This window comes from Triturus cristatus, chromosome 11 (assembly GCF_964204655.1).
Source record: "Triturus cristatus chromosome 11, aTriCri1.1, whole genome shotgun sequence".
NCBI lineage: Eukaryota > Metazoa > Chordata > Amphibia > Caudata > Salamandridae > Triturus > Triturus cristatus.
In genome coordinates this window covers 319387603-319414659 of record NC_140594.1, presented here as the reverse complement: position 1 = coordinate 319414659, position 27057 = coordinate 319387603, and the positions used below count along the sequence as shown (strand labels likewise).

The 27057-nt window shown below is 45.3% G+C and overlaps 1 protein-coding gene across 2 annotated transcripts in view; it reads left to right on the top strand.

Annotated features, from left to right (window-relative positions):
- KSR2 (kinase suppressor of ras 2) overlaps positions 1-27057 on the top strand; it is a 1474574-nt gene that overhangs the window by 537333 nt on the left and 910184 nt on the right. The window contains exon 5 of one of the 2 annotated variants that reach the window (XM_085636250.1): positions 16908-17000. The exons of the other annotated variant lie outside the window; for it this stretch is intronic. Coding sequence (XP_085492376.1) covers positions 16908-17000 — 93 coding nt within the window. The remainder of the gene's footprint in view (positions 1-16907; positions 17001-27057) is intronic. 2 annotated transcript variants of the gene reach the window in all.

The window sequence follows — 27057 nt, the reverse complement described above, 5'->3', positions numbered from 1 at the left end:
AAAGTCAGAAGCAATCCAGCTAGCGCCAGCACCAAACACTGCCTCAGAAGTACGAAGTTTTATGGGCATGGCCACATACTGTTGGAGGTTTATCCCGAATCTTGCAACAATAGCTGAACCTCTGCGTCAGCTAACGAAGAAAGACGCCGGGTGGCAATGGTCCAGGAAAGAAGAGGAGGCCTTCCAGAAAATCAAGACAGCTCTGCTGGCCAGCAAAACGATGGCGTACTTCGACACCAATCGGCAGACAGAATTGATCGTGGATGCCAGTCCGGTGGGACTGGGAGCGGTGCTGACACAAGAGACAGAACCAGGAACCAGGGTACCGCTAGCATTCGCCAGCAAGGCACTCACTGCGACTGAAGCCAGGTACTCACAAATTGAGCGAGAAGCTCTCGCCATCAAGTGGGCATGCAACCATTTCCACTTATACATCAGTGGACACCCGTTTCGAGTGGTGACTGACCACCAACCACTACTACCCCTGTTCCGAGGAACGGCCCCACATCCCCCACCGCGGATTGAAAGGTGGGCGATACAACTTCAACAGTACCAAATGGAACTGGCCTACCGCCCAGGCGCCAAAAACCCAGCGGACTTCTTGTCTCGCCACCCGAGTCAACAGGAAGGTGCGGATGCGTCACAAGAACGGAGAACCGAAGACTTTGTGAACATGGTGTCCCAGTGGGCGTGTCCCCAGGCAGTTTCCTGTGAAGAAGTTGGTGCACACATGACTTCAGACATGGTCCTCAAACGGACGGTAGACACCATAAGGACAGGAACGTGGGATGGTTTTTTCCACAACGTCCAAGGCTGAAACGAAACAGAAAGGACACGTCTCGGGAAAATATGGAGAGTGCGAGACGAGCTCAGTACAACGGAGAGCGGCATCTTACTGAGGGGATCGAAGATCGTCATCCCACAAAGCTTACAAGACAGAATCACTATCCTGGCACATGAAGGCCACTAAGGCGCCGGTAGAATGAAATCCCGGTTGCGGGAAAAGCTGTGGTTCCCCAGGCTAGAGGAGGCCGTAGACCGGATAGTCAGAAACTGCCGAGCATGCCAATTGACTGGAACTGCCGAAGCACCAGCCCCAATAATCACAGAAGACCCTGCACCTGCCCCTTGGGCGAGAGTGAGTCTAGACTTTGGGAGCTTCCCAGACGGGAGGGTCACTGCGGTGCTTGTAGATAGCTATTCGAAATACCTGTGTGTGGAAATACTACCATCCACGGCGTTCAATCATCTAGCCCCGGCTCTCCTGAAAGTTTTTGCACTATTTGGACTGCCCCAATCTATCAAAACTGATAATGGACCCCCCTTCCAGTGGAGTGAGTTCAAAGAGTTCCTAGCGAGGCTTGGAATAAAACACCACCGCATAACCCCTCAATGGCCTCAAGCCAACGGTGAGGCGGAGAGGTTTATGAGAACAATAAATAAGATCCTGCGCATAGGCATAGTGGAACAAGCTGACCCAGACGTCGAGCTGCAGAAATTCCTGCGCGAGTATCGCAGCACGCCGCACTGCACGACTCAGAGGACCCCGTGGTCGCTAATGTTGGCTGGACCTCGGCGAGACAGTTTTCCGGTGTCTGACAAGTGGGAGCCAGTGCCGTATGACTCGTCAGCGACTCAGCGCCGACGAACCATGACCAACGTCAGAGCTAGCCAACGGAGAGGAGCGAAAAGTCGGACTCTGAGGCTAGGGTGCAGAGTTCTGATAAGAAACCGAAGACAAGGAGGAAAGTTCCGAACACCCTATGAAGAAGGGTCATGGCTGGTGCAGGAGGTCAGAGGCACAGCAGTGACGGTGGACCGGAACGGCGAAATAGTAACCAGAAACATCTCCTGGTTCAAAGAAGTTCCGGAGACAGAACACGATCTCCTGAGGTCAGAAAGAGCCCCAAGTACCGACATGGCTGTCAATGACTCAAGCATCTGTTGCCCTGAAGATCTGCAACCAAGTTCCCAGCCCCCAAGGGGAACGGAGGAGAACAACACACCAGAGCCAACAGGTGAATCCGGAACTGGCAGCCCGACCAGGGGAATGGGGACAGTGCGACACAGATATAACCTGCGTCCCAATCCACAGCCGAACAGCCAGCTCACCGAGTTTGCGTGGAGTGCGCAGATGGGCCGGAAAGAAAAGAACTGATTTGGGATGGGATGTAACGGTCTAGTCGTTGAGAGATCACACGACCCCAGGAAGCACATACACACAATGTAACACTCTCTGGCCAGGCGTGGCCAGAGAGACTATAAATAAACGGGCGGAGGTCGCTCGGGACTTCCGGCCCAGACCTGTACATCGGTTGTGGTGTCATGTTATTTGCGCTGCCCTCACCACCACGTGGCCTGATAGCAATTAGGCCTGCATGCTGGCTACAGCGCACACCCTAGGTTAGATGGCCCTCACACTGACGTCTCTTGGGATCAGGTATTCGCAAGTTCTTAATCAGGCAGCTTATTCATCTTGTCATCGTCGGTAAACTGCGAAACAATAATCTGAGTAATAACAGCACGCATTATAGATGGCGCGTAGAACTTTTAAAATTGTGATGAAAGGCCTAATGAAAAAACATTTGAACGCAGAAGAAATGCGAGTACCAGACTGCTGGTTTAAAGATTCGGAGTGTGCACTATGGTGAATGATCTCACTGCAGGAAAGACAGTTGCAGACTACCTGCTGTTACTTTGTTAATTGTATCCCTTCAATCAATTACTTCGAATACAGCACAATGTTCTATACCTCTGGGCAGTCCTTAATTTGTAAAAAAATAAATAAGTTCCGGATCCCTGTTCAGGGGGCCACTGCGGCTTGGGCCACCTGTTGCCTCTGCCAGCACTGCCAATGACAGTACCAACACAGCTGCTAACCATCACACCCTACAAGTGTGACAATTCAGAATATTACAGGCCCCCAAAGCTATAAGAATGACTTGGGTGACAGGTTTTAATGTACACTGAATTAATAAACAACTGTGTTTGAGCGCATCTCTAAATTAGACAAATAGTGCCACCATTTCTAGTAGATCCTAGTTGACTCCTGAAGCACAGCCGGGAGACTTTAGCTGTTTGGCTTTTTAAAATTATAAACTCTGTCACTGTGTTATCTTACCTTTGTGTTCCTCGAGCGACGCTCGCCAGGCACCCCCTTGACCTTTGACCCCCCCCGCGCAGCCGAGGTCAGCGCTGACGCGGGAGAGGGAAACCAGGTGCAGGCGCCAATCTCCACTCACGGGTAATCACGTCCATTTTTAGCCACGCCCCCTCTAACTAGATAAACGCGCTGAATACGAGCGGCGTTTAGATCCTAGTTGACTCCTGAGGCACAGCCGGGAGACTTTAGCTGTTTGGCTTTTTAAAATTATAAACTCTGTCACTGTGTTATCTTACCTTTGTGTTCCTCGAGCGACGCTCGCCAGGCACCCCCTTGACCTTTGACCCCCCCGCGCAGCCGAGGTCAGCGCTAACACGGGAGAGGGAAACCAGGTGCAGGCGCCAATCTCCACTCACGGGTAATCACGCCCATTTTTAGCCACGCCCCCTCTAACTAGATAAACGCGCTGAATACGAGCGGCGTTTAGATCCTAGTTGACTCCTGAGGCACAGCCGGGAGACTTTAGCTGTTTGGCTTTTTAAAATTATAAACTCTGTCACTGTGTTATCTTACCTTTGTGTTCCTCGAGCGACGCTCGCCAGGCACCCCCTTGACCTTTGACCCCCCCGCGCAGCCGAGGTCAGCGCTGACGCGGGAGAGGGAAACCAGGTGCAGTTAGCCAATCTCCACTCACGGGTAATCACGCCCATTTTTAGCCACGCCCCCTCTAACTAGATAAACGCGCTGAATATGAGCGGCGTTTAGATCCTAGTTGACTCCTGAGGCACAGCCGGGAGACTTTAGCTGTTTGGCTTTTTAAAATTATAAACTCTGTCACTGTGTTATCTTACCTTTGTGTTCCTCGAGCGACGCTCGCCAGGCACCCCCTTGACCTTTGACCCCCCCGCGCAGCCGAGGTCAGCGCTGACGCGGGAGAGGGAAACCAGGTGCAGGAGACCACACCTTCATTCTCCTTATAAAATTATGTGTGCACACCGGATGGCCCTAGGCCCGGGCACTATGCCCAATTGTCCTAGGCACTGCCTCACTTATACCCGGGACATGCTTCTGGCACTGAATCCGCGTAAACACTCCACCTGTAATTACCTCTATACTGGTGATAATCTCTTTACCTGCTGTAGTCTCTGCCACCCGCCTCGCGCTGAGACAGAACGCCATGGCCTACATTTTGGCCTCCTCAACTGCAGGTCGCTCGTCAAACATGCCCACGAGATAAACCTTCTCATTGTAGATCACGCCATCGACATCTTGTTTCTCACAGAAACATGGCTCACCTCCAACAACGGCCCTGATATTGTTAACGCCCTCCCTCCCGGCCACCAAATCTGCGCATTGAATAGACCATGTGGCAGAGGAGGTGGATTAGCCATAATCTACAAAGATCATCTCATTTGCAGAATCGATGATGGCAATATTAAAGACTGTGAAAGTTGCCATTTCAACGTACAACTCTCGCCAGAAACGTCTCTGTCTGGGTTGCTTGTATACCGCCCCCCAGGCCCGCTCGCCGAGTTCCCCAGCAGGCTCATTGACTACGTCACTCTCAAGGCAACGACTTCTCCTAACTTCCTTTTATTAGGAGACTTCAATCTACACTTTCTGGATCCAACTCACACCCCCGCAGCCGAATTGCTGCTGGACCTCTCGTCCATTGGCCTTTGCTTAATGAATTTACAGGCCACCCACGACAAAGGACAGTTACTGGATCCGATTTTCACTAACATTCATGACCTTAAATCCCGCGTGCCCCTCCCGCTTCCTTGGACAGACCATTTCCTGATCCCCATTGACTGGCCCCTTGATACTCCCCCCCCCCCCCCCCAACCCCCCCCCCCCAACTGCCTAAAATCAGAACTTTCATCAAGCGCTGGCACAAACTTGTACCAGAAGAATGGGCATCCAAACTCAGGGAATCCACCCCTTCCCCCACTCATAACCCCATAACTGCCGACATTGAATTTAATGCCTGGCTCACCCAATCATTGGACTGCCTCCTACCTCGATCAAGCACTCTTAAACGAGCCAAGAGAATCAACCCTTCCCCCTGGTACACCCCTGAACTGAATGTTCTTCGGAAGGAATGCAAGAGGACGGAACGCGCATGGAGGAAAGATAAGTCAGCAGATAAGAAAGCCGCGTTCCGGTCTTCCTTAAGAACCTACAAACTTGCTCTTCATAAAACCAAGAGCTCATTTTATGAGGAACGAATTAAAAACTCATCTTGCTCCGCTCAGGAAACTTTTACCATTCTAAAAGAACTTATCCACGTCCCAGATCCCCCTGTGAAACCCATGGACCCTAAATCCGCGGAAAATAAATGTATCAAATTGGCTACATTCTTCGATGAGAAAATCCAAAAATTATCGCCTCTTTACCATCTATCGATGTAGGCTGCACAGGCGATGACAGCCACAGCCCCCCCCCTTGTTACAGTTTGTCCTCTGACACCCCTGCACCCTATCTTGACACTTTCGGTCCAGTAACCACAGAAGAGGTAGCCGAGATGTTTGCCACAATCAAAAGTGGCTCTCCCAGCGACCCGGTCCCTTTGCGCTTCCTTAAGAAAGTGGCTCCCACTGTTATCCCTCCGCTCACGGCCCTCATCAACGCTTCGCTATTGCAGGGAGAAGTCCCTCCTAGCTGGAAAGCAGCCGTTGTCAAAGGTCTTCTAAAAAAAACCCTCATTGGACCCTCAGGACTTAGCCAATTATAGACCAATCTCCCTCCTCCCAGGAAATAGCAAAATCACGGAGAAATTAGTGAACAAAAAGCTATCACAATTTCTAGAAACTAACTACTTGCTTAGGAGCTCACAGACAGGCTTTCGCCCTGGCCAGGGCACTGACACCGCCCTCCTGGCGGCAGTGGAGAAGGCCAGATGCATTTTAGATACAGGGGGATCAGTGGCAGTGATCCTCCTGGACCTCAGTGCGGCCTTCGACACTGTCAATCACCAGGTTTTAATCCAGCGTCTAAGAGACATCGGAGTGACGGGTACGGCCCTGAAGTGGCTCGCGTCATTACTCAATCGCCGTTCCTTCCAAGTTTGGGAGAATGACAGCCACTCCCATGCGGTACCCCTCCGCTGTGGAGTACCGCAGGGTTCTTCACTAAGCCCGACGTTATTTAACGTTTACATGTCTCCATTGGAGGAATTGGTCACCCCGTTTGGAGTGACGATCATCAATTATGCCGACGACACCCAGCTGGTGGTGACCCTTTCCCACCCCAACCAAGAACCCTCCAATCTCTACAGCTGCCTCACTGAAATCCATGGTTGGATGAACACCTCAGCACTGAAACTTAACGGGTCCAAGACCGAGATCTTGTTACTTGGTCAAAAAGGGCCCTCCCTGCCGCCCAACACCTGGCCCGCCTGTTTAGGTGACCCCCCTGTTCCCAAAGACGAGGTTAAGAGCCTGGGTGTATGGCTCGAGAAAGATCTGACCTTCAGATCCCAGGCAAAAAAAACGGCGGGAGTCTGTTTTGGACTTCTTAGGTCATGCAGGAAGGTGCTTCCCCTGCTCCCCCCCACCTCCCGGAAACTGCTGATCCAGGGCCTTATTTTGTCTTGGCTGGATTACAGCAATGCAATCTATCTTGGAGCCCCGGAGGCCACATTCAACACCTTACAGAGAATCCAGAACGTTGCTGCCCGACTTCTTACGAACACCCCGGTCAGATCATCAGTAAAGCCAGTCTTGAAGCAACTTCACTGGCTTCCAGTCAGAGAGAGGGTGGTTTTCAAGGCCCTCTGCCTGGCACATAAACTTCTTCACAATAAAGGTCCCCCCATCCTTAAAAACTTCATCATTCCTTACAAAGCGACCAGGCCACTCCGGTCAAACCACGAGAACTTCATTACCGTTCACAGAGTAAAAAAAGCCCGGTCTGGAGGCCGCCGCTTTTCGGTAAATACAGCAAAGCTCTGGAACGGTCTCCCCCGGAAACTGAGAACAGAACCAAACCTCCTTCATTTTAGAAAAGACCTGAAAACTCTTCTCTTCCCCTGATCCTCCTGTCTTTTCCGCTACTGTTCCCTCCTGATTTTCTAGGTTCTAAGCGCTGGGATGCTCAAGGGTTACTACGCGCTCTACAAAAACCTTAAATAAATAAATAAATAAATTTGGCAGACTGTCATAAGTGCCGGCACTCACAATTAAGTATTGGTACCGAGCACCGGAAACCACCGGGTCAAATTAAGCGCTGCCTGTGGCCTCTGCTGTAGTCAGACATTTAGGTATTAGCTCTATGTGTACTCTGGGAACTAACATCAGTACTACAAGTCAAATTACAGTGAAACCCATTTGGCTCCACAAGAACAACAGAGCGAATGGTTTCCAAACTATGAATGTTTATTCACAAGTCAGTATTGTTAATCCACCCAACAATATAATTTCAGGAAGTGGTAACATAAATCATTTAAAGAGTGCAAAATGCAAAACAGAGAAGGCATCAGTTCTATAAAGGAATTTCCCTAAACTAAATATGGCAGGGGGAAATGCTAAGCAGAAGGTGTCTGTCTGAAGTGAACCAAGTTAAGGTTCAGGGTAAATAAGACATAACTCAAGTACTGAGAATATGAAATCTCAGAAAAGTGAGAGACATGTCTCTTCCCTCAGCAAAGTCAGGACAGGATCTCCTAACAACTATTCTAAGACACACAATTAAAGCGTTGAATTCACTCTCAGGAACTTCTTACCACCAGCTTCTCCGCAATGGAACCAATCAGGTTGCGATGTTGCCTTAAAACAGATTAACTCCCTCCCTATACCTGTTTTTCTCTTTAAAGCTTCAGGTTTTGTTATGACTACCTGTTAGAAATTGAGGTCTCTAGTTGGCAATGGTTTGCACCTTTGTTCAAGTAGGGAGCCTTATTCCTAGTCAGGGTAAGGGGGAGACACTTCTAAAATAACCCCTGCTTAGCCCCTTGGTAACTTGGCACAAGCTGACTGGCTTATCTCAGAGCCAGTGTGTAAAGCATTTATGTACACATTCAGTAATACAGTAACACTACAAATGGACACCACGCTAGTTTAGAAAAGTAAGTAATCTTTATCTAAACCAAACAAGGCCAAAACGACAAAAATCCACAATACAGTAATCAAAATATGACTTTTAAAAGGTAGAAACAGTTCTGTCCATAGCAAACTATAGTTGCAACACTTTCAACACAAAGTACCTTGGATGCGTCACTATCACAAACAAAAACACCCACAGGGAAGGTGATGCATCAGTTCCTTACGCCCACGGAAGGAGATACGTTGGTTACTTACTTCAGGGGAGGTGATGCATCAGTTCCTTACTATGCAGGGAGGTGATGCGTTGGTTTCTTACTGCGGCCCTGGCATTCTCCTAGACTTGGTGCCCCGGTGCAATGCTTGAGGATCGGGGATGCGTCGGTCCTCAATGCGGTGGTGGCAACGTCGCTGCGTTGGTTTCTCCAGACGTGGTCCCATGATGCATTGCTTCTTGTAGCCACACAACAGGGCCTGCGTTGGAATCGGTGCAGTGATCTCTGACTTCGGAGATCGGTGCACAGGATTCAGAATGTGGCGATTTCTCCAGCCGCGGGCAAACGCTGCACTGGTTTCCTCGGATGCACCGGGCTTCTCGTATTTGCTTTACTTTTCCAGCTCCCAACAACAGGAACAACTTCCGGAGACCCAACACAGTCACAGGCACCTCTTGGCAGGTCAGAACTTCCAGCAAGGAAGTTCAGGAGAGCTGATGGCAAAGTCTTTGTATTCCCTAGACTTCAAAACAGGAGGTAAGCTCTACTTCAAGCCCTTGGAGATCTTCCTCAAGCAGGAGACACAGCACACAGCAAAGTCTTTAGCCTCTCCTTAGCAGAAACAGCCACTGCAGGCCAACCCCAGACAGCACAGAGCAAAGGGGCAGTACTTCTCTTTCAGTTTTCCCAGCTCTTCTCCTTGGCAGAAGTTCCTCTTCAATTCCAAAAGTAATCTAAAAGTCTGGGCCCCACTTTTTATAGTACAAATTCCTTTGTTCTCTGGTGGCAGCCAAATCTAGGTCCGTCCTCTCTGGTGCAGCTTCCCGGCAGGAGGTGGAGACAGCATTGCCCTAGGCAGACCAGGCCATTCAGGTGTGAAAGAAATCTCCTCCCCCTACTCTGAATACAGCCCAGGTCTGTTCAGACGAGCCCTGACTCACCCTGGAAAGACAGGACACACCTCAACCCCCAGCTCCTTTCACTCCAAAGCCAGAGAGTCCATAAACAAACCTAGCAGAGGCACACTGGATAGCTAAGCAAGAAAATATCCACTTTCTAAAAGTGGTATTTTCAAACCCAGCATATAAAAATCACAGTGACTAAAAGATACATCTTTATATTCTGAGTTCGGCATACCAAACTCCTCTTTCCTTTCTTGTTCCCATAGGCAGTTATACTTATAAGATGTTATAAGTAAACTCCCCATTCTATCCCATGGGACAGATCGCCTTTCAATAGTGAAAACCGAAATTGGCAGTATTTCACTATCAGGACATGCCACACACATCAGGGCATGTCCTACCTTTCACATACACTGCACCCAGCCTAGAGGGGTGTCTTGGGTCTACCTTAGGGGTGACTCACATGTAAGACAAGGGAAGGGTAGGGTCTGGCAAGTGGGTACACTTGTATTGTGATTCAAGACAGTGTGTCTGGAATAAACCGTGTGCACAGGTAGGAGAAGATACTTACTATACCAAATTTTCACAGATGTTTGCACAATCTCATGCAACATGTAACCAAAACAATTGTCTCACAATGATATCACCATTGGTTGTCATTTACTTTCAATGAAACAAGAATTTAAACATCATTCAATGTATGCGAGTACAATTATCATTGCTTCATGATAATCAATGCATAAAAAACATTTCACAGTCACAGCATTATGGCGATGTCAACAGAGAGTGGCGATTGATGTCCTTCGGCCCAATACGTTTCGGGACCTCGTGTCCCTTCCTCAGGGGCCAGGGTGGGTAAAGAACGAACATATATCTCGATTATGTGGTAACAATGCAGAAAAGTATGCTCCGATTTTATACAAAAACAAAAGGAGCCATCCAACTCCAGCATCACCCCAAGGAACATAAATCACAAGAATAGAGAAATATACATCCTGTTCACAAATAAGCATGTAAACTCATATCAACAAGTGCAAAACGCAAAAGAACAGCAGTGGAATATGCAGAAGGCGAGACTGGTAACATGAACACACACCTAGACGCCCCCCGAAGTCAAGTGCTGGTGATGGAGTGTAGATAGATACAACGCGACACCCAAAAGAAAAAACGCGAGTGCTAAGCACGAGTGATGCAGACCTTAGAAATGGGTGGCACTTACTTCAAATGACACAAAATGCTGGTACCCTGAACAACGGCGGCTAGCCACGAGCTTCTAAAACACAGAGTGTACAATTTCAAACCAGTGAAGTGATAAAGGAATGCCAAGTGTGAGCAATGAAAGAAGAAAATGCTCATAGCTGTAACACGAAGGGCCAATAGTGAACTGTGTTTCAAGGGCGGGCCACCTGCGGCAAAAATACAATGCGCTAAGTACCAGTGTAAACTGGGAGTTAGAATAAAACAACTGCGGGGGAAAGCCGAGATCTAAAAATGTAACTGACCTGGCGGTGCACCAGAGGTTAGTAACATGCTACTCTCGCAAATGCGAGTGAAAAGATACTGCTGCAGATGCGTACAGTCATGGGCTCCACTTAAAGAAAGTTTAAAATTGAGTCACGTGATCCCGAAAGCGGTCACGGAGGCCATAGAAATACATCGGCCATCTTAAAGCGGTGTGGATGTGCCCTGAAACCAGTCCTAGGATGCTTGTTTCCAATCCACGGAGGACCTGGCTGGGCAGTTCGGGCCGGACTGTTCCCATGAGGCACAGGGTCAAGACTGATTTTCATATGGCTGGGTTCAAACTGGAATGACATGGTGAGCAAGAAAACGATGGATTTAGGCCCAGATCTCTGTACTGGGGTGAATGTATAACATTGTTCTGCATTCTGTCCATCAACTGTTGTTTTTGCATTTGTCACCCCGAGTGGGACGGGTATGCCCAGACGTTGGTCCCGTGCTCTCCATGCCACTGGAATCAAGCTATCCTGGCTGAAGAGGGGTGAAACCCCGAAACCGGTACTAGTATGCTTGTTTCCAGTCCAGGGAGGACCTGGCTTGGCAGTTTGGGCTTGACTGTTCCCATGAGGCACAGGTTCAAGACTGATTTACATATGGCTGGGTTCAAATTGGAACGGCATGGTGAGCAAAAAAACGATGGATTTAGGCCAGATCTCTATACTGGTGTGAATGTATGACATTGTTCTGCATTCTGTCCATCAACTGTTGTTTTTGCAAGCACACTAGCAGCATTTGGCTTACAGGTCCTCGGCACACACAATGCACTGTACTAGGGACTTAACAGTAAACCAAACAGCCAAATATGGAAACACTAATCCATGATAACAATTTACAGAGGGAGCACTTGCACTTTAGCACTGAACAGCAGTGGCAGAGTGCCCAAAGCATCTAGACCAGCAAAAACGATGTACAACACACAGTAAAAACACAGGAGTCAAGGCAAAAATACAGGCGAAACCCACGCCAAGGCTGCCAGGTCTAACACTACCTCTTTGTTGGCACACTGATATGAAATATTTATATTTGCTGTTAGGCAATTGAATCCTTACTGTGGGGACCACTGGAAGCTTTTTGGTAGCTCTAGGCCCCATTTGTTTGTTAGTATGTATTCAGATGGGACAACAGATGCTTCAATGGTGAAATTATGGGGTAGAAGAAGTTGAGGAAGGGGTTGTTTTGGCTGTTTTGTTTGTTCTTTTAGGTTTGACCACCTACATCACTGACATGTTCCTCACACACTCACTGTGCTCACTTTGGTATGCCGCCTTTGATTTTCTACCTGTGGTTGAATCCCACTGGACCCCCTCGTGTTACCATGTGGGGGCTGCAATTATGAAGATGGGGCGTCATCTACGCCCCTGCTGGTTGCACAGCTAGGAGCGCCGTCCTGGCAGATTTGTTTCCGATACTTTTTTACTCACTTAATCTTTTTAAACCATTTTCTCAACATTTCTTTTTCAGTTGAACTGTATTGAGTTCAACCAAACGCGGAATTATTTGCCATTTTTCAAACTTCTTATGTTCCAATCGTGACCATCCGGACCTCAAAAAGGAGCACGACCAGTGCAACAATTCATCCAAGGCAGTGCTTTTATTAAAAAACCCAATGCATTTCGGGCAATCAGGTGCCCTTCTTCGGGGGTCACTGTGAAGTTACAATGAAAACAATAATGACAGTTACCATTTTAAATTGATAATTATATTGCTTACTATAATGTGACATTAACATATTCATTGCTTCGATGTGCCAATTCCAAATCAACCCGCACCTGTGTACCCACTGTATCTTCTCCATGTATAGTACTCAGAGGAAGCGCTCCCTCCTCCTACCAAAACGCTATGCTAAAAAGCACGCTTCTTGTTTTCCCCCTGTTGATGCCAGTTAAGGTTGTATCTTGGAACACTAATGGTCTGCTAGATAGCATTAAGCGATCGGCCATGCTCAGATACATGAAGACATTTAAGCCAGAATTGCTTATGCTTCAAGAAACCCACCTGTTGGCCACGCACTGTCCCTTTCTAGGTTGCTTCGGCTATGATGAAGTGTTCAATGCTGGGTTTCCCGAAGCTCCCTACAACCTACTTACTGCACAGAGAGTTCCCCTTGGTGGTTTCTGCCTCCCATGAAGATCCCCAGGGGTGATCGGGCCGATTCACAGAACTAACTTAAGACAAAATTCTAAACTTACTACTTTGGTATTCACAGAAGTTAGGATTTTGTCTTAAGTTTGTCTTAAAACAAACTTAAGACAGACTTAAGACAGACTTAAGACAAAATCCTAGCTTAAGTCTGTCTTAAGTCTGTCTTACGTCTGTCTTACGTCTGTCTTAAGTCTGTCTTAAGTCTGTCTTAAGTCTGTCTTAAGTCTGTCTTAAGTCTGTCTTATGTCTGTCTTATGTCTGTCTTAAGTCTGTCTTAAGTCTGTCTTAAGTCTGTCTTAAGTCTGTCTTAAGTCTGTCTTAAGTCTGTCTTAAGTCTGTCTTAAGTCTGTCTTAAGACAAACCTAAGACAAAATCCTAACTCCTGTGAATACCAAAAGTAGTAAGTTTAGGATTTTGTCTTAAGTTAGTTCTGTGAATTGGGCCCGATATGTGGGAATTGAGGGTCCACTGGAGGGCAGGCATTACAATTTCTTGTCGGTCTATGTTCCTCAGCAGCAACTCCAGTTCACGCTGCAGACAGTACAGGCTCTATTGCTGACCCTTCCTCAAGGTGTCACACTAATAGGGGATGACTTTAATTCCATTCCTGACCCCATACATGACACCTCCGACTCTCCTCGACCGGAGTGTCAAGCACACTCCTGGCAGCTCTCCTCTTGGGCAGACTTGAATGGGCTTTGCGACACATGGAAAACATGGCACCTCCATGTATGTTCATACCGGCAACGGACGTCCACCAGCTCATGGAAATTGGCATCTTTTCCCAGGGCATATCGCATCATGCCCCCCTCCTTTATGGATAGGGTCCCCCTTGGCAACCCTGCAACCCATGTGGTGCATTAACGTCTGGTATTCCGCTGACCAAGACTGCTCCAACTTTGTAGAAACAGAGATCTGCTCGTATTTTCAGGTGAGCCAGAGCACAATGGCCTCAGCTGGGACTCTCTGGGCAGTCAGCAAGCCTACTCTTAGGGGGCTGATTAAGGGGTATGTCTGGGGTAAGGAGGCACATAAACTGTCGCAGATGATGGCTCCGGAGGCCCATATCCTCTCTTTGAAGCTGCAGGTGTGTTGACGGTTCTCGGCTGCCCTGGACAGCAAATTGACACTGGCGAGGTCTAGCCTAAGACAGATTTCCCTGGAAGAGGCCAGGCAGTGTTGGAGGACATTGACACAGCATTGTATACAAGCAGGGGCGTAAGCCCAGGATGCTCCTCGACTGCCTAGCAACTAGGGATACTGCCTCTAGAGTGGTGCCCTCAATTCATGACGCAGAAGGTTGCCTCAGTGAACAGGCTCCAGAAGTAATGCAGGTCTTTGCAGACTACTATCACGCACTATATGCAGACACACCCAGGCCTCCGCGAGAAATGTGCACCTCCCCATCCCTGGCTTAGGATCTTGATCAACTATTTGCAGTTGAGGAGATCGGGACGGCGATGTCTGCCATTGCCCGGGGGAAAACCCCAGGTCCTGGTGGATTTCCGATTGAGTTTTTCGCAAGCGATTTCAACCTCTCCTCCTCCCTCACCTCCTGGTGCTATACACCAAAGTGAGGGAGCTGGGGCGTGTTTCTCCCTGAGTTGGGCACGGCAACTATTGTTGTGATCCCTAAACCTTGTCAGCCACTGAATAGATGTGCCTCATACAGGCCTATCTCTCCTATCAATGCTGATGGTAAGGTGTTTGCAAAAGTCTTGGCTAATCAGCTTAGCAGTACCCTACTCTACTTGGTTCATCTGGATCAGTGTGGATTTATGCCAAACCGAGCACTTGACACTGTAACCAAAGGGTCCAGATGGTCCTCTCTCAGGCCCACCGCCTCCAAGGTCCTACGGCACTGCTCCTAATATATTTCAAGCAAGCCTTCGACATTGTTGCCTAGTCCTTCTTAGAGGTAGTACTGCGGAGGGCAGTACTGGGATGTCACTTCTGTTGACTCGTTCTTCTCTTTTACGTCAACCCAACCGCCCAGGTACGGGTTAACAGAACCTGCTAACTGCCCTTCCCAATTCATAGAGGCATGTGCAAAGGCTGTCTCCTCTCCCTCCTTTTATTTGCCTTAGTGATAGAGCCCTTTGTGCACCACTTTCGATGCAATTCTAGGGTGAAGGGTTGGTCCTGGAATGGGGCAATGCTGACGACATCTCAGTGTTTCTGGGAAACCCGCAGTTCTCAGGTCCATGCTCTCTGCAAATCCTATGTTTGTTCGTGGAGGCCTTCGGACAGCAGATCATTGAATTTAAATCCTTACTAATACCTATTGGTGGGGACAAGAGTAGCTGTTCCTTGCAAGCTTTTATCCTGATGCACCATCGGTCTTTTAAATATTTAGCCATCTATGTTTACCACCTCCCAGATTTTGTCATACGGTTCCTACAAATTACGTAGGTCTGTGTATCCTGACAACAAAGCCATCAGAATATGGGGTCCACACATATCATCAGAGTATGTTTGCCTAATTCCTAGCTAGCTCACAGTGCCACATCTGAGCCCTAACCATACCAGGGTACCAAATGGTATCTGCAATCTCAGAACATGACCACTCTAATTCCCTAAGAAAATCATTGAAACAGATCTATCCTTTTGTTGTTACTCAGGGAGGCCCAATGGAGACACAATAAAGATACAAATTGGTTTTTCAAACATTTATTGAAGCAATTGTATTTGTTTGTAAAGATTGTGAACTACAATTATTAGTAGAATGAAACATAGCATTGCTGCCAGCTTTATAAGAATGATGAAAAAGATAAACAGTTCAACCATTATTACATTACTGTATGATTACATGATTATATAAATAAATTCATACTTATACTCCTGCCTAAATTCTACTTACACCAGTGAGCGCATAGTGGGAGTATCCTCAGCCAGATCTCTTGGGACAACCCTACCAACTATACCTGCGTATGATGTGCCCAGTTGCAGAAACTAGTCGTCACTGCTTTAGTGATGGCAAAGATTGACTATTGTAATGGACTATACCTCAATGTCCATCAATCAGTCATAAATAAGCTGCAGATACTGCAAAATTCATCTGCCCAGCTCTTTTTTAAAATTCCCAAATACCAGTCTATCACTAGGATTTGAAAGATCTGCACTGGTGTCCAGTTAGACAAAGGATTGTTTTTAATGCAGTTTGCATCACATTCAAAGCACTGCATGACCAAGAACAAGCCTTTATGAGAAAAAATTCAACTGGTACTGGTCGGGTATGTCCCTCCGGTCAGCCACGGCCAGTTTGGTGACAGTGTCCAGCGCATGTCCTGGGGAGGCAGGGGTTTTGTGTTGAGAGCTTCAATGGCTTGGAATGCACTTCCTCTATACATCAAAACCATGCCAAATCTATTGCCCTGCAGAAAGGCTTTGAAAACCGGGCTGTTCTCAATGCAATATCAGATCACATGGATGGGATAACACTCGGCCATTTCTCAGCTAGTGCCAAGACGCCCTATGGGTAATTGAGCTCTTATAAAAAATAATAACATAACGTGTCTATAAGCCGATCTGGTGTATAGCATGATTTTGTCCTGTGCTAGACGAAAGTTAGATTCAGCAGGGCTGCATCTCAGTCACAGTGTACAACTTTCCGGGACAATCCAAGCAAAAGAAGTGTGTCTCTACCAAAATGTGGCACAGAGGCAGTATATATAATTAAAGCGCTGTTCCAGTCCCACTGTGTCAAATCTGCAGACCTGATGTGGTTGTTTGTCTTGAGACTCAGATGCCTCCAGCCAGGCAAGCAAATGAAAGGGCATTGTGTTCAATGTACCTAGCCTTGGACAGAGTGTATGAATGACATGATAATGTGCCTACTAATAAATGTGCTGCATGCAGAACAATTTCTAAGTATGCTATTGTGTAAGTGCAAAGCATGTAAAAAGTCAACATTAGAAAAAGATGTCAAATTTAAACGTGTAGTTTAAAATGGAGACTTATGCGCAGGCCCTGTTGAATCTTACAGCAATCTGTCCTGGAGCCTTAACTTGACCACACTTCTTACCAGGATGAACAGAGATTCGAAGCGGTGCGGTCATCTGCCCTTGAATGCCTTGGGGTGAGTGGCCTTTTTAAAAATGATAATCTTGCCGTGCATTTCACATATTTTTCCAAACTTTCCCCACCCTATCCCTAGGGGGTGGTTCCAGGCACAGGCTTTGAAGTTTGCCACCTGTCTTTGGACCCACTTGTGGCCTTGGTTAATGGTTGACACTCAAACACACAGAGGAAACAGAACCAAAACCGAAAAAAAGCGTCCCTTTAAAGGACGGTTTCCCTCACCCAGCAGAGCTGGCATGCTTCATCGTTGGGGAACCTCCTTCCACCATGAAACGTAGTCATGGTGCGGGCTTCGACTCACTCACTGAGAGGGAGGAGCTCAGGGATGTTTTAGTTGCTAGGAGGTTATTTACTAATTACCAAATCAATATTAGCTAAAAGGCGTAGTGGGTGCGTGAAACTGTCCTTTAAAGGGATGCCTTTTTGCAGTTTTGGTGCTTACCTCTTTATCCAGACCTGAGGGCTTTTGTGTGTTTGATTAATTGAGAAAGGGGAGTATACCCTCGCTTGTCTCTAAACCTCCTCTAGTCCCCATTTTGTGTTTTCCTCTAATGGTTGACACTCCCCATACGATGAAGGAATGGGTATGGTGGACCTTATGGCTATTACTAAGCTGTGCAACTGGTTACTGTTCATGACTGGTTCAACTGGGTGGGATGACCGGATTTATCAGGTAGAATTGACCTTGCTGTGCCTGGATGGGCTGCTGGGTTTGCTTTACTGGACCCCGATCCTCCAGGTCCTCCCTGACTGTACATGGGTGAATCTCCTGTGCTGGAGGGTGGCACTCCGATTTATTGGCTAGGAGCGCAGATGTACCGGGCTGACCCCACTGTGTCAGGGGACATGGTTACATCACACCGCCGGGCTGCAGGAATTTGCGAGGTGGGACAGAATAGACATCCCTCACCTTGGAGATGTATGGTGTGGTGATGGCATGCAGACGTTCCAAGAAATGCAAGAGCAATGCCAGCTCTCCCGCACACAATCTACCAATTCCTGCAGCTGTGTCATGCCTTGTTAGCTATTCCCCCTGGTACAAAAGTTCCAGAATTCAACCCCCTTGAGGCCAAACACTTGATGGGGAGGCTGGGTAAAACATCCATTTCCCGAATTTATCAATCACTCATTATTAATGCTCCAGACCTCTTCCTTGGGTTGTGCGGGTGGTGTGAAGGGCGAGCTCTAGGATGATAACTGGTGTGAGGCCAGATTGGCCCCCAGAGAAATAGCTATCTCCATGTGCCTCCGAATGCTTCAACTTATCTCTTTGCATCTTGTGTACATAATTCCCTAGTGAATTCACCGAGCTGGCAGGGCCTTCCAAGCCTTATGCACCCATGGTGCTTAAAAGAGGCAGATTTCTTCCACATGGTCTGGGCATGTTCAAGACTCGTCCCCTTCTGGGAGGAGATTGAGGGGAGCTCTCTGCGATTCTTGGCTGCCAGATTGACCTTACACCCAGTGTTGCTCTGTAGGGGTCGTTGGAGGAGGGGGAGCGACGAAGGATGGAACACTCTTTTATATGTGTGACAACACTGGTGGCCAAACTAAATACTGCTCGCAAGTGGAAATCTCCGGAGCCCCCGTCTGTAGCGGAGTAGAGGAGGGGGTAGACTGGTGTGCCCAGCAAGAATGGCCTATATATGAGGTGAGGGGTTGCCCCTGCAAAATGAGAAGATATAGGGCAGGTGGTGGGATTATCATGAACTGGGTGTGGAGATTATTGGTTGTTCCTACGCACTGTAACTACTGTGCCGACATGTGGACGATGAACTTGTTGTACATTGTTGTTGTTAGTATCAATAAAAATTGGCTATAAAAAAACAGATAAACTCCTCCAGTTCTTATCATCGATCAAAAACACACACAGCTGCTCAACATTGGATGTTTCTTAGTCTGGTCCAGACTACATGGTACAGGAGGGGCTTTCTCATCCTCACGCACGGTGTAAATCACACCGACTTCCAATTACTCCGTTCTGCTCTAACATTTCTTAGAGCAAAACAATGAGCTACTCTTCTAACTTGTGATGTTTATCTTGCTCTTGAATTGAGAAGGAACATGTGAACTCACATCAACATTATGTTTAACAGTGAAAGGCTATTTAGCAAATGAGGCCTACTCACAGTAATACCAACATTAAGAATGCACACTTGGTTAATGTGAATATTTCGTAGGTTAATGGTTACATTTCGATTGTGTAAAGTGTAACTTCTTCATATGTGTTTATGTACATATTAACACGAGCATTAGCATATGATTAGTAAGGATTATAAGACATTAAAATTTTGCTTATACACTTTGAACTGTATGAAAAAATGTGCACTAATCATCAAGTAACTAAGGGGATTGTGAAGAATAACTAAACTCTTTTGGACATTCTTTGTTTCTGACTACGCCAACCCAGACAGTTGATAGATAGCCAGATGTGTACGCCTGCTACTGGTAGTTCTGTATCAATGATAGTTGTAGCAGTTCAGCAGCAGATGCCATGGGAATCTGCTTTGCGTGACCAGTCACATTATACTGGGAAAGCTATAGCTGACTCTTACTACAGCAGGCTCCATCAGTGTCTCTGTCAATAAGTCTTCAGATTTTACTATAATCTCCACCTTTACTCACTCAATCAACTGCCTTTCGCAGTTTCTCTCACCTCTAATTCAGGGGTGGCTGGTGGATTTTGAAAGTGGTGAGGCGAAAAATTGTAACCTAGCATGTTGAGCGAGCGAAGCGAGCGAGACCGAACTGCAAAAGGAGGGTGCGGGGGGGTTTTCTCCCCGCAAGAACATTTTGAAAAAAATGGATTCAAATGGTGGCTTTTACACCACATATTTACTCCAAATTGTTCAAAAAACGGGATCCAAATATAGTATTTTAAAGCCCAAGTGTGAAGAAAACATTAGAAACATATAAATATTGTGCCCAGTCCTCTAACTGGTCTGCTTGCAAAATGACCCTCAAGCCGAGCACATATCCAATGGAAACAGGCCCTCTAAGTATTTTCTACCTGTAACACATCTCTGTCTCTTTACTGTATTGGTTGATAAAGTCATCAAGGCTCACACCATTAATAACACCATACATTGCAAATACTTTAAAAATTAGATGGCAAAAGAGATCCATCGAATTCTGGTTGGGCAAAATGAAAAGGATTTTCTATAGTGAAAGGTCAATGCCAAAATCACTTATGCCATTTTAGCCAATTTTCTTGAATGTACAGAGGAGGATGAATAATTCACTGGAAAGAATCCTAAAGAAATTGTGTCCCTAAAAGTTAAGCCAATGGAAAAGCCCTCCAGGGATTTAAATTATACACTGCCTCCATCCATGCTATAATTTGAAATCACTCAACTTCAGTGGTTCAACTGTTAAAATTTCAAATGCCTTTTAGGACATTACTCACACATTTCCTTGCAACTGAAAAAATAATTAAGCCATCTGTGTGACGAAAATAACTCCAGCGGTAAATATTACACATTTTCCCTCCTTTTTCTCTTCTATATGATGCTAAACTCTATCTATGCTCAATTATGTGTTACTGGAAAGTGCATAGTCGTACACATACAGACACACGTGTCCCATGAATAAAATCAAGACAGACAAAAATATGAATTTGTTTTTGGCATCAGAACGATTCCTGGACGAGAACTCACAAATTATTTTACAGTGTAGATGTATTTTTGCTTTGGAATAGTCCTGTCTTTGATGTAGCGGTTTGTAATCATGTCATGTTGTAAATATATTACAAGCTGCATTTCAGCGAGACTGTAGAGCCTGTATACAGTACATTGGAAAAATCCAATACTTGTGTGAGATGACTTCAAAAACGAAAGCTGTAAATTACAGTGGGGTAAGAGAAGTGACCCAGTCACAACCCGCACATGTTTACTTACTTCATGTGCCTGGCAGCGTAGGCATGCAACACTGCGCTGGAGGCAGTCAGTCCTTGCTGTGCTTGGGTGCAATACACAGATTGGAGTCAAGCTGCCATGCTGAATGGGCAGTGTGCGCTGATGTGATTGTCTAGAACCGGGGATCAGACAGAAGGATGGCATAGGGTGGGTCAAGTGCAAAAGAGGGAGTCTTGTGAAATCAATATGTGTGTGTTTTTGTTTTACCTTTGTAGCTAAAATAATTGAATACTTAAGTATTGGTTTGCCACATTGAAAACAGTATGTCACCCAACTATGAAGAGGTAAACCAGATTGTGAATGATGCATAATGTGGGAGCTTAATGGTGGGAAAGACACACGTCTGTTTATGCTCTAGGGATTAAACCTCAGTCTCAGCCTTGATGAGATTGGGACATGGAGTTGCTTCAGGTAATTTAAGGGATGGTACCTGTTTGACAGACATTCCGCATCCAAAATCCAGTGTGGCGTTGCAATACATAATGTGCATATCTGCTAAGCTCAAAAACATGAGCGCCAGACTTGAAGTGGTTAGCCTAAAACAATCATACATTAAAATAACAGGCAATTTTAGAATTCTGCAGGTGCTCGAATTGTGTTTCCCGTGCCTGGCATTCTCAGCCTTTGAGGCCCTGCCTGCCGGCACACACTGATAGAATATTAAATGCGAAAGATGGTGAAGCATGCAAGAGTATTTTAAACTATAAAACGTAAGGAGAATTTCTCCTTACTTTTTTATAGTTTAAAATACACGATGAAAGGTTTGCATGCTTGCATGCTTCACCATTTTCAGCCTTTAATATCCTATCAGTGTGCGCCGGCTGGCAGGGCTCAAAGGCTGCCCAAACCAACAACATATGCCCCTATGGCAGGGCCTCAAAGCCACCCCACAACTACTGCCACGGGCCGGCACGGTACCTTCATCACTAACATTTCTAATCGCAAAATGGAACAACTGCACTGCTGGTGCATTCGTAGGATCTTTTATTTCAGTAACGCTACTACTACTGATCATCAGGCCATATGGACACTCTGTAAACGTCTGTGCAGTTCTTTAGTGCATGGATTTGTTTAAAATGTGTTACATCACTACTCAACTATAGTAAATTATTACCGTTGAGCTACTCGTGATATCGTAATGCTGCTGACAGAGCCAGCAGACAGTCTGAAAACGGCCCTCAATGAGTGCTCACAGCAGCGCCTGCAGAGCTCAACGCGACCCCAATATTGTGCAGGGCAGTGCAGACTACATTGGGGTGTGGGACCCAGGCCCTTGCACCTGCGGCCGTATCCCTGAAGCGCCTGAGATGGGGGCACCATTGGCCTAGTGGAGCACTCAGCTGGAGGACTACAGAGTGATCTGGAGAGCGACTGGGTGTCTGTACTGGACACTGGGGGTCTCGATGCGATCTGTTCTGTGACCTGCAATCCCTGTTGGAATTCGAAGGAACTTGTGAGATTGCCGGCAGTCCGTCCCTATTTCTGACTCGCTCCTTTCCCCGCGGCTCCTCCTGCCAGCAACCGGATACTTAAATAAGGCTGCCCAACCCAACGTACGCCACCATGGCAGGGCCTGAGTCAAAGCCAGTACTGCTCAAAGAAAGTCACCCCCAGGCCCAGCATGGCAGGGCCTAAAAGGGTAAACTAACAATGTACGCCACCATGACAGTGTCTCTAGTAAAGGAAAGCCACCCCCCAACTACCGCCACGGCACGGCAGCAGGGACTCAAAGTCACCCCGTCAGTAATCGCAGGTGACAAAAACAGTGCCCCTATAATTAGGAGGTTCTTGAGGGGTGGGTCGCTTACCTTTGTTGTCACCTCAACGTTCTCGAGCCGGGCTCCAGGACTTCAGTGCATAGTTGCAGACAGCGTGACAATAGCAACGATTAGCACGCAGGCACAAACCAAACTCGAAAATTCTGGATTTGGTCTTTGGACTCCTCCCCGAGACCCCAGCAAACCAATCACTTGTAAAAGAAGCCACTGTTGCTGGGTCTCGTGGAAGAGGTAAAGGCCACTGACACCCCCCCACTTCTATATCTCTAAGCCAGACTGCCCCGCCTCCAGCCATTGTAATTAATGAAAGGCCTCCGACTCCTCCCTGGGCCAGGCCAATAACGCCCAAAATCAAAATGCTATTCTGGCAGTGAGACACAGGCTGCGCCCACCAATGTGTCGTCACTGCCCTGCTTTTTGGCTGCAGGTCGAAGAAATTTTTACCCAGCCAAAAAAGCATGCACAGAGCAAGGGCCATCCTTCCCCCCCATTAAAGAAAAAAACAGTTTTGCATATGTTTGTTTACCGAGCATGAGCAGCCAGCACAATTTATTGCTAACTGTTCAGTGTTCCATCAGGCATTTTTCTTTTAATCCCACAGGGTAGCAGGGCGACGCCCATCTCGCCCCGTGTACACCAGCCGCCACTGCTCTAATTTAATTTGTTCTCTTTCTTGCCTCAATCACACCCTTTCTCTGACGTCGATCTCTTACTTCTCGTCCCTAAAGTACTGCTTCCTTCCTAGTTTTCATCCTCCTTATCTGTTTTTCATCTGTCGAAAATAAAAAGGATAGCCTTAGTATAACTGTAAAAGTGGCAACCATTTTTGGGCTCATTGTTAAGTGAATGGTATCAAGTTGTGCCGATATCTGATGTGTAAAGCCACACTTTCATGTCTGCCATCATCTGACATTGTAGACTTTGAAATTCATGAATAGCTTGCTCAGCTATGAAAGTGCACATTTTTGTATCAGTTAGAGGGATGAATGTGTACTATCCCACAATTTCAGTTTTTGCAACTACATAGCTCTTTTGGTTCGGTTTTGACACATGATCTCCTTTGGAGCTATATATATAAAAACATACATATTTGTGCTCTCTAGTATGAAGCCATCTATACTAAATTTAGAAATTCTGAAAAAGTAACAAAGCTACTAAGGACAAAGAATGGCACAGTCACTAACACAACTTAAACCTAAAGTCTCAGTACAAACCAAAGAAATGCACAACATGTTAAAGTGCAAAGTCCAACTCCCTGCAAATAATCAAGGCATATCATACCTAGAATCAATAGCAAGAGTCCTACCGTAGATGAACCAGTCTAAAAAACACCAAACCCAACCTTAAAGAAACGTAGAACCAACTATTTAATTTATTTATTAATATTATTTTAATATTTGTAATATTCACTTTCAAATAAAAAATAAACGTAAAATCCTCCAAGACTGAGCAGTACACACTGAGATATATACTAACACATAAATAATAAACCAAATTACACTTCATACCGAAACAAAAGATAAGAAATGCATTTTAAAATAGATACAGCATAAAAACATAATTTATAATAAACACATTGTAATAGAACACAATACTGTAATCTATCCCATCCATTAAATATTAAAAAAAGTTACTCATAGTATTGTAACTGAAGAGATAAAACTCCATGATAATCCAGCATGCAAAAGTAATCCATTAGTAAAAATTAAAAATCCCCATGAAAGCAAAAAAATATCAGAGTAAAATAAAATTCGAAATAATTAATAACAATCCATGGAAACCATCCAAAATCTGAAACATTGAAATAGCAAAAAATGCTTCAGGAAAACTGAAAAAGGAAATGAAAAGTAACATTGATTTCTTTTTTTAAATAATCAAGATAATTTTCTTGAATAAATGGCATCTCTGATGACCCAGACGAAAAATGTGTAAAAGAAACACATAAACCCCATAAATATTCCAATGCAATATACAATTTAAAAGAAAAACACATAGAAGCAATACATAGCTAAGAAACACAATAAATCTCTAACTATGATACAATGAAGCCTACCCTCTCAACTTCCTCAACTGCAGCACAATTCTAATGCTAACAAAACAAAAAAATAAAAACCATTAACCTAAACTATCTAAACTAATCCTGTAACATCCCCTGCAACTCTAAAACACCTAAAGGTATTAAAAAATAATCTTACCTCACCTAGAGAACAGGAAGTGGGAACCGACTGAAGAGATCCAGGAACAGCTCAAAATAACAAAGATAGACTGCAAAATTAATGAATCAGTAAAAAGGGTGCTAAATAAATATAAAAAAGGAAAATGATTCATTTTTTTGTCTTTTAATATATAACAATATTGTAAAAAATAAAAATAAAGAAAATTAACAAATAATAAAAAATATATATATACACCAGTATGTAAAATATATTAAAAAGATCTTTAAAAAAAATGAAATATAGCTTATAGTAATTTGTATTATTATGTCTGAATATACAATGTGTGCAATAAATTGTATGTATGCCAAAATACGAAAAGGTATGTATATATATGTATATATATATATATATATATATATATATATATCTATCTATATATATATATATCTATATATCTATATATCAATGCTCCCAGACTCACGCACTTTGCAGTAAAAGTCCAGCACTCGGGGGGGTTGCTTCATAGATGTTTTATTAAGCCACACAAGAAAACAGAGGCGTTTCGGAAATTCCTTTGTCAGTGTTTACAATTATCGCGGTGTAGCAGCATTTTAAATTTACTTGCACGTGATTGGAGGAGTGACATCTGTGGTCAGAAACTACTTGAGTTGATCTGTGAAAATTGCGGCCATCTTTGCATGGTGTATCATATATACATTGATGCATGGAAACTCATATAAAGTAACCCTCTCTCAAACCCAACATAAATTATGTGCAAAGGAGGATATCGATATATCAATACTAAATAGTATATGATCTGCTATCTTAATTATAAGCTTTTCATTATCGATATCGATTTTAACATAGCTCACCACCGGCAAAAGTGGGTCGGTCTTCGACAACATAGCACCGTATATCGGTAAAATCACAATATGTACATCAGTTAATACTAAAAAGTACATCGTAGCTTTTCAAGATTGACATAGCTCACCATCAGCTTCAATGGATCGGTCATAAACAACATAACACCGTATATCGGTAAAATCAAGTATGACCATCAAACAATACTAAATAGTACATTTGTCTGCTGTCATCGTTCAAGGCTTTCCCACTATGGATCGGTAATAACAATAACAGTTATAATCGAGAGGGTTTAAATACATGGCTGTCCCATGAATCACTAAATCTACCATGACAATGCCGACTTTCAACAGTATATAGAACAAGAGAAATAGAAGAACATTCGGTTAGATCGGATAGGATCAGCTTCCTAAATGCACTGTGAGTTCCTCCCCGCTATTAAGTCCTTTGGGTGCCTTAGTCTGTAAATCGATGATATAACGGGATTCTAATCTACGCAGCTTTAGAACCCTGTCTCCACCTCTTGCATTTATAGGGACATGGTCAACCCCAAAATATTGCAACAGCTCCCTGTTGCTTTGATGTTTAATTGCAAAGTGCCTGGCCACAGGATAATTTGCATCCTTGTTTACTATGGCTCGTTGATGTTCAAGAATGCGTAACTTTACATTATTGATTATACTTCCAATGTATCTAAGTCCGCAAGGACAGACTAAACAGTACACCACATGTGATGTAGAACATGTAATGAATCTTTTAATCACTTTCTGTTGTGTGACACCTGAGATGTTATATGTGAGGACTCTTTTGCTATTGGCACAGGCCCTACATTTTCCACACGGGAAGAAGCCTTTCATCTCTTTTAGAGTCCCTGTCTTGGATGTAATTGGTGACAGATGACTCTGGACTAATCTGTCCTTCAATGATCTTGCTTTGCGGAAAGTAATTAAAGGTCCAGATGGAATATCTTTGCCTATTACTAAATCCGTTTGGAGGATATGCCAGTTCTTTTTTAGCATTCTTCTTAGAGAGTTTGCATCCTCCGAATATGTGGTAATCATACGGAAGGTGCCTGTGTCGGAATCTACATTGTCCCTTGCCCTTGCTTTTTCTTGTTCTTTATTTTTAAAAAGCTCTTTGCGGGGAATTCTCTGTACTTTCTTATATGTGGTCTGTAACAAACCCTGATCATAACCTCTCATACTGAATCTAGCCATGCAGCCAATAGCTGCTCTCTCAAAATCTTTATCACAGGAACAATTGCGTTTCAAGCGAAGGAGTTTACCGTAGGGTATGCTGTTAATTAATTGGGGAGGATGGCAGCTGGCGGTGTGCAAGATGGAATT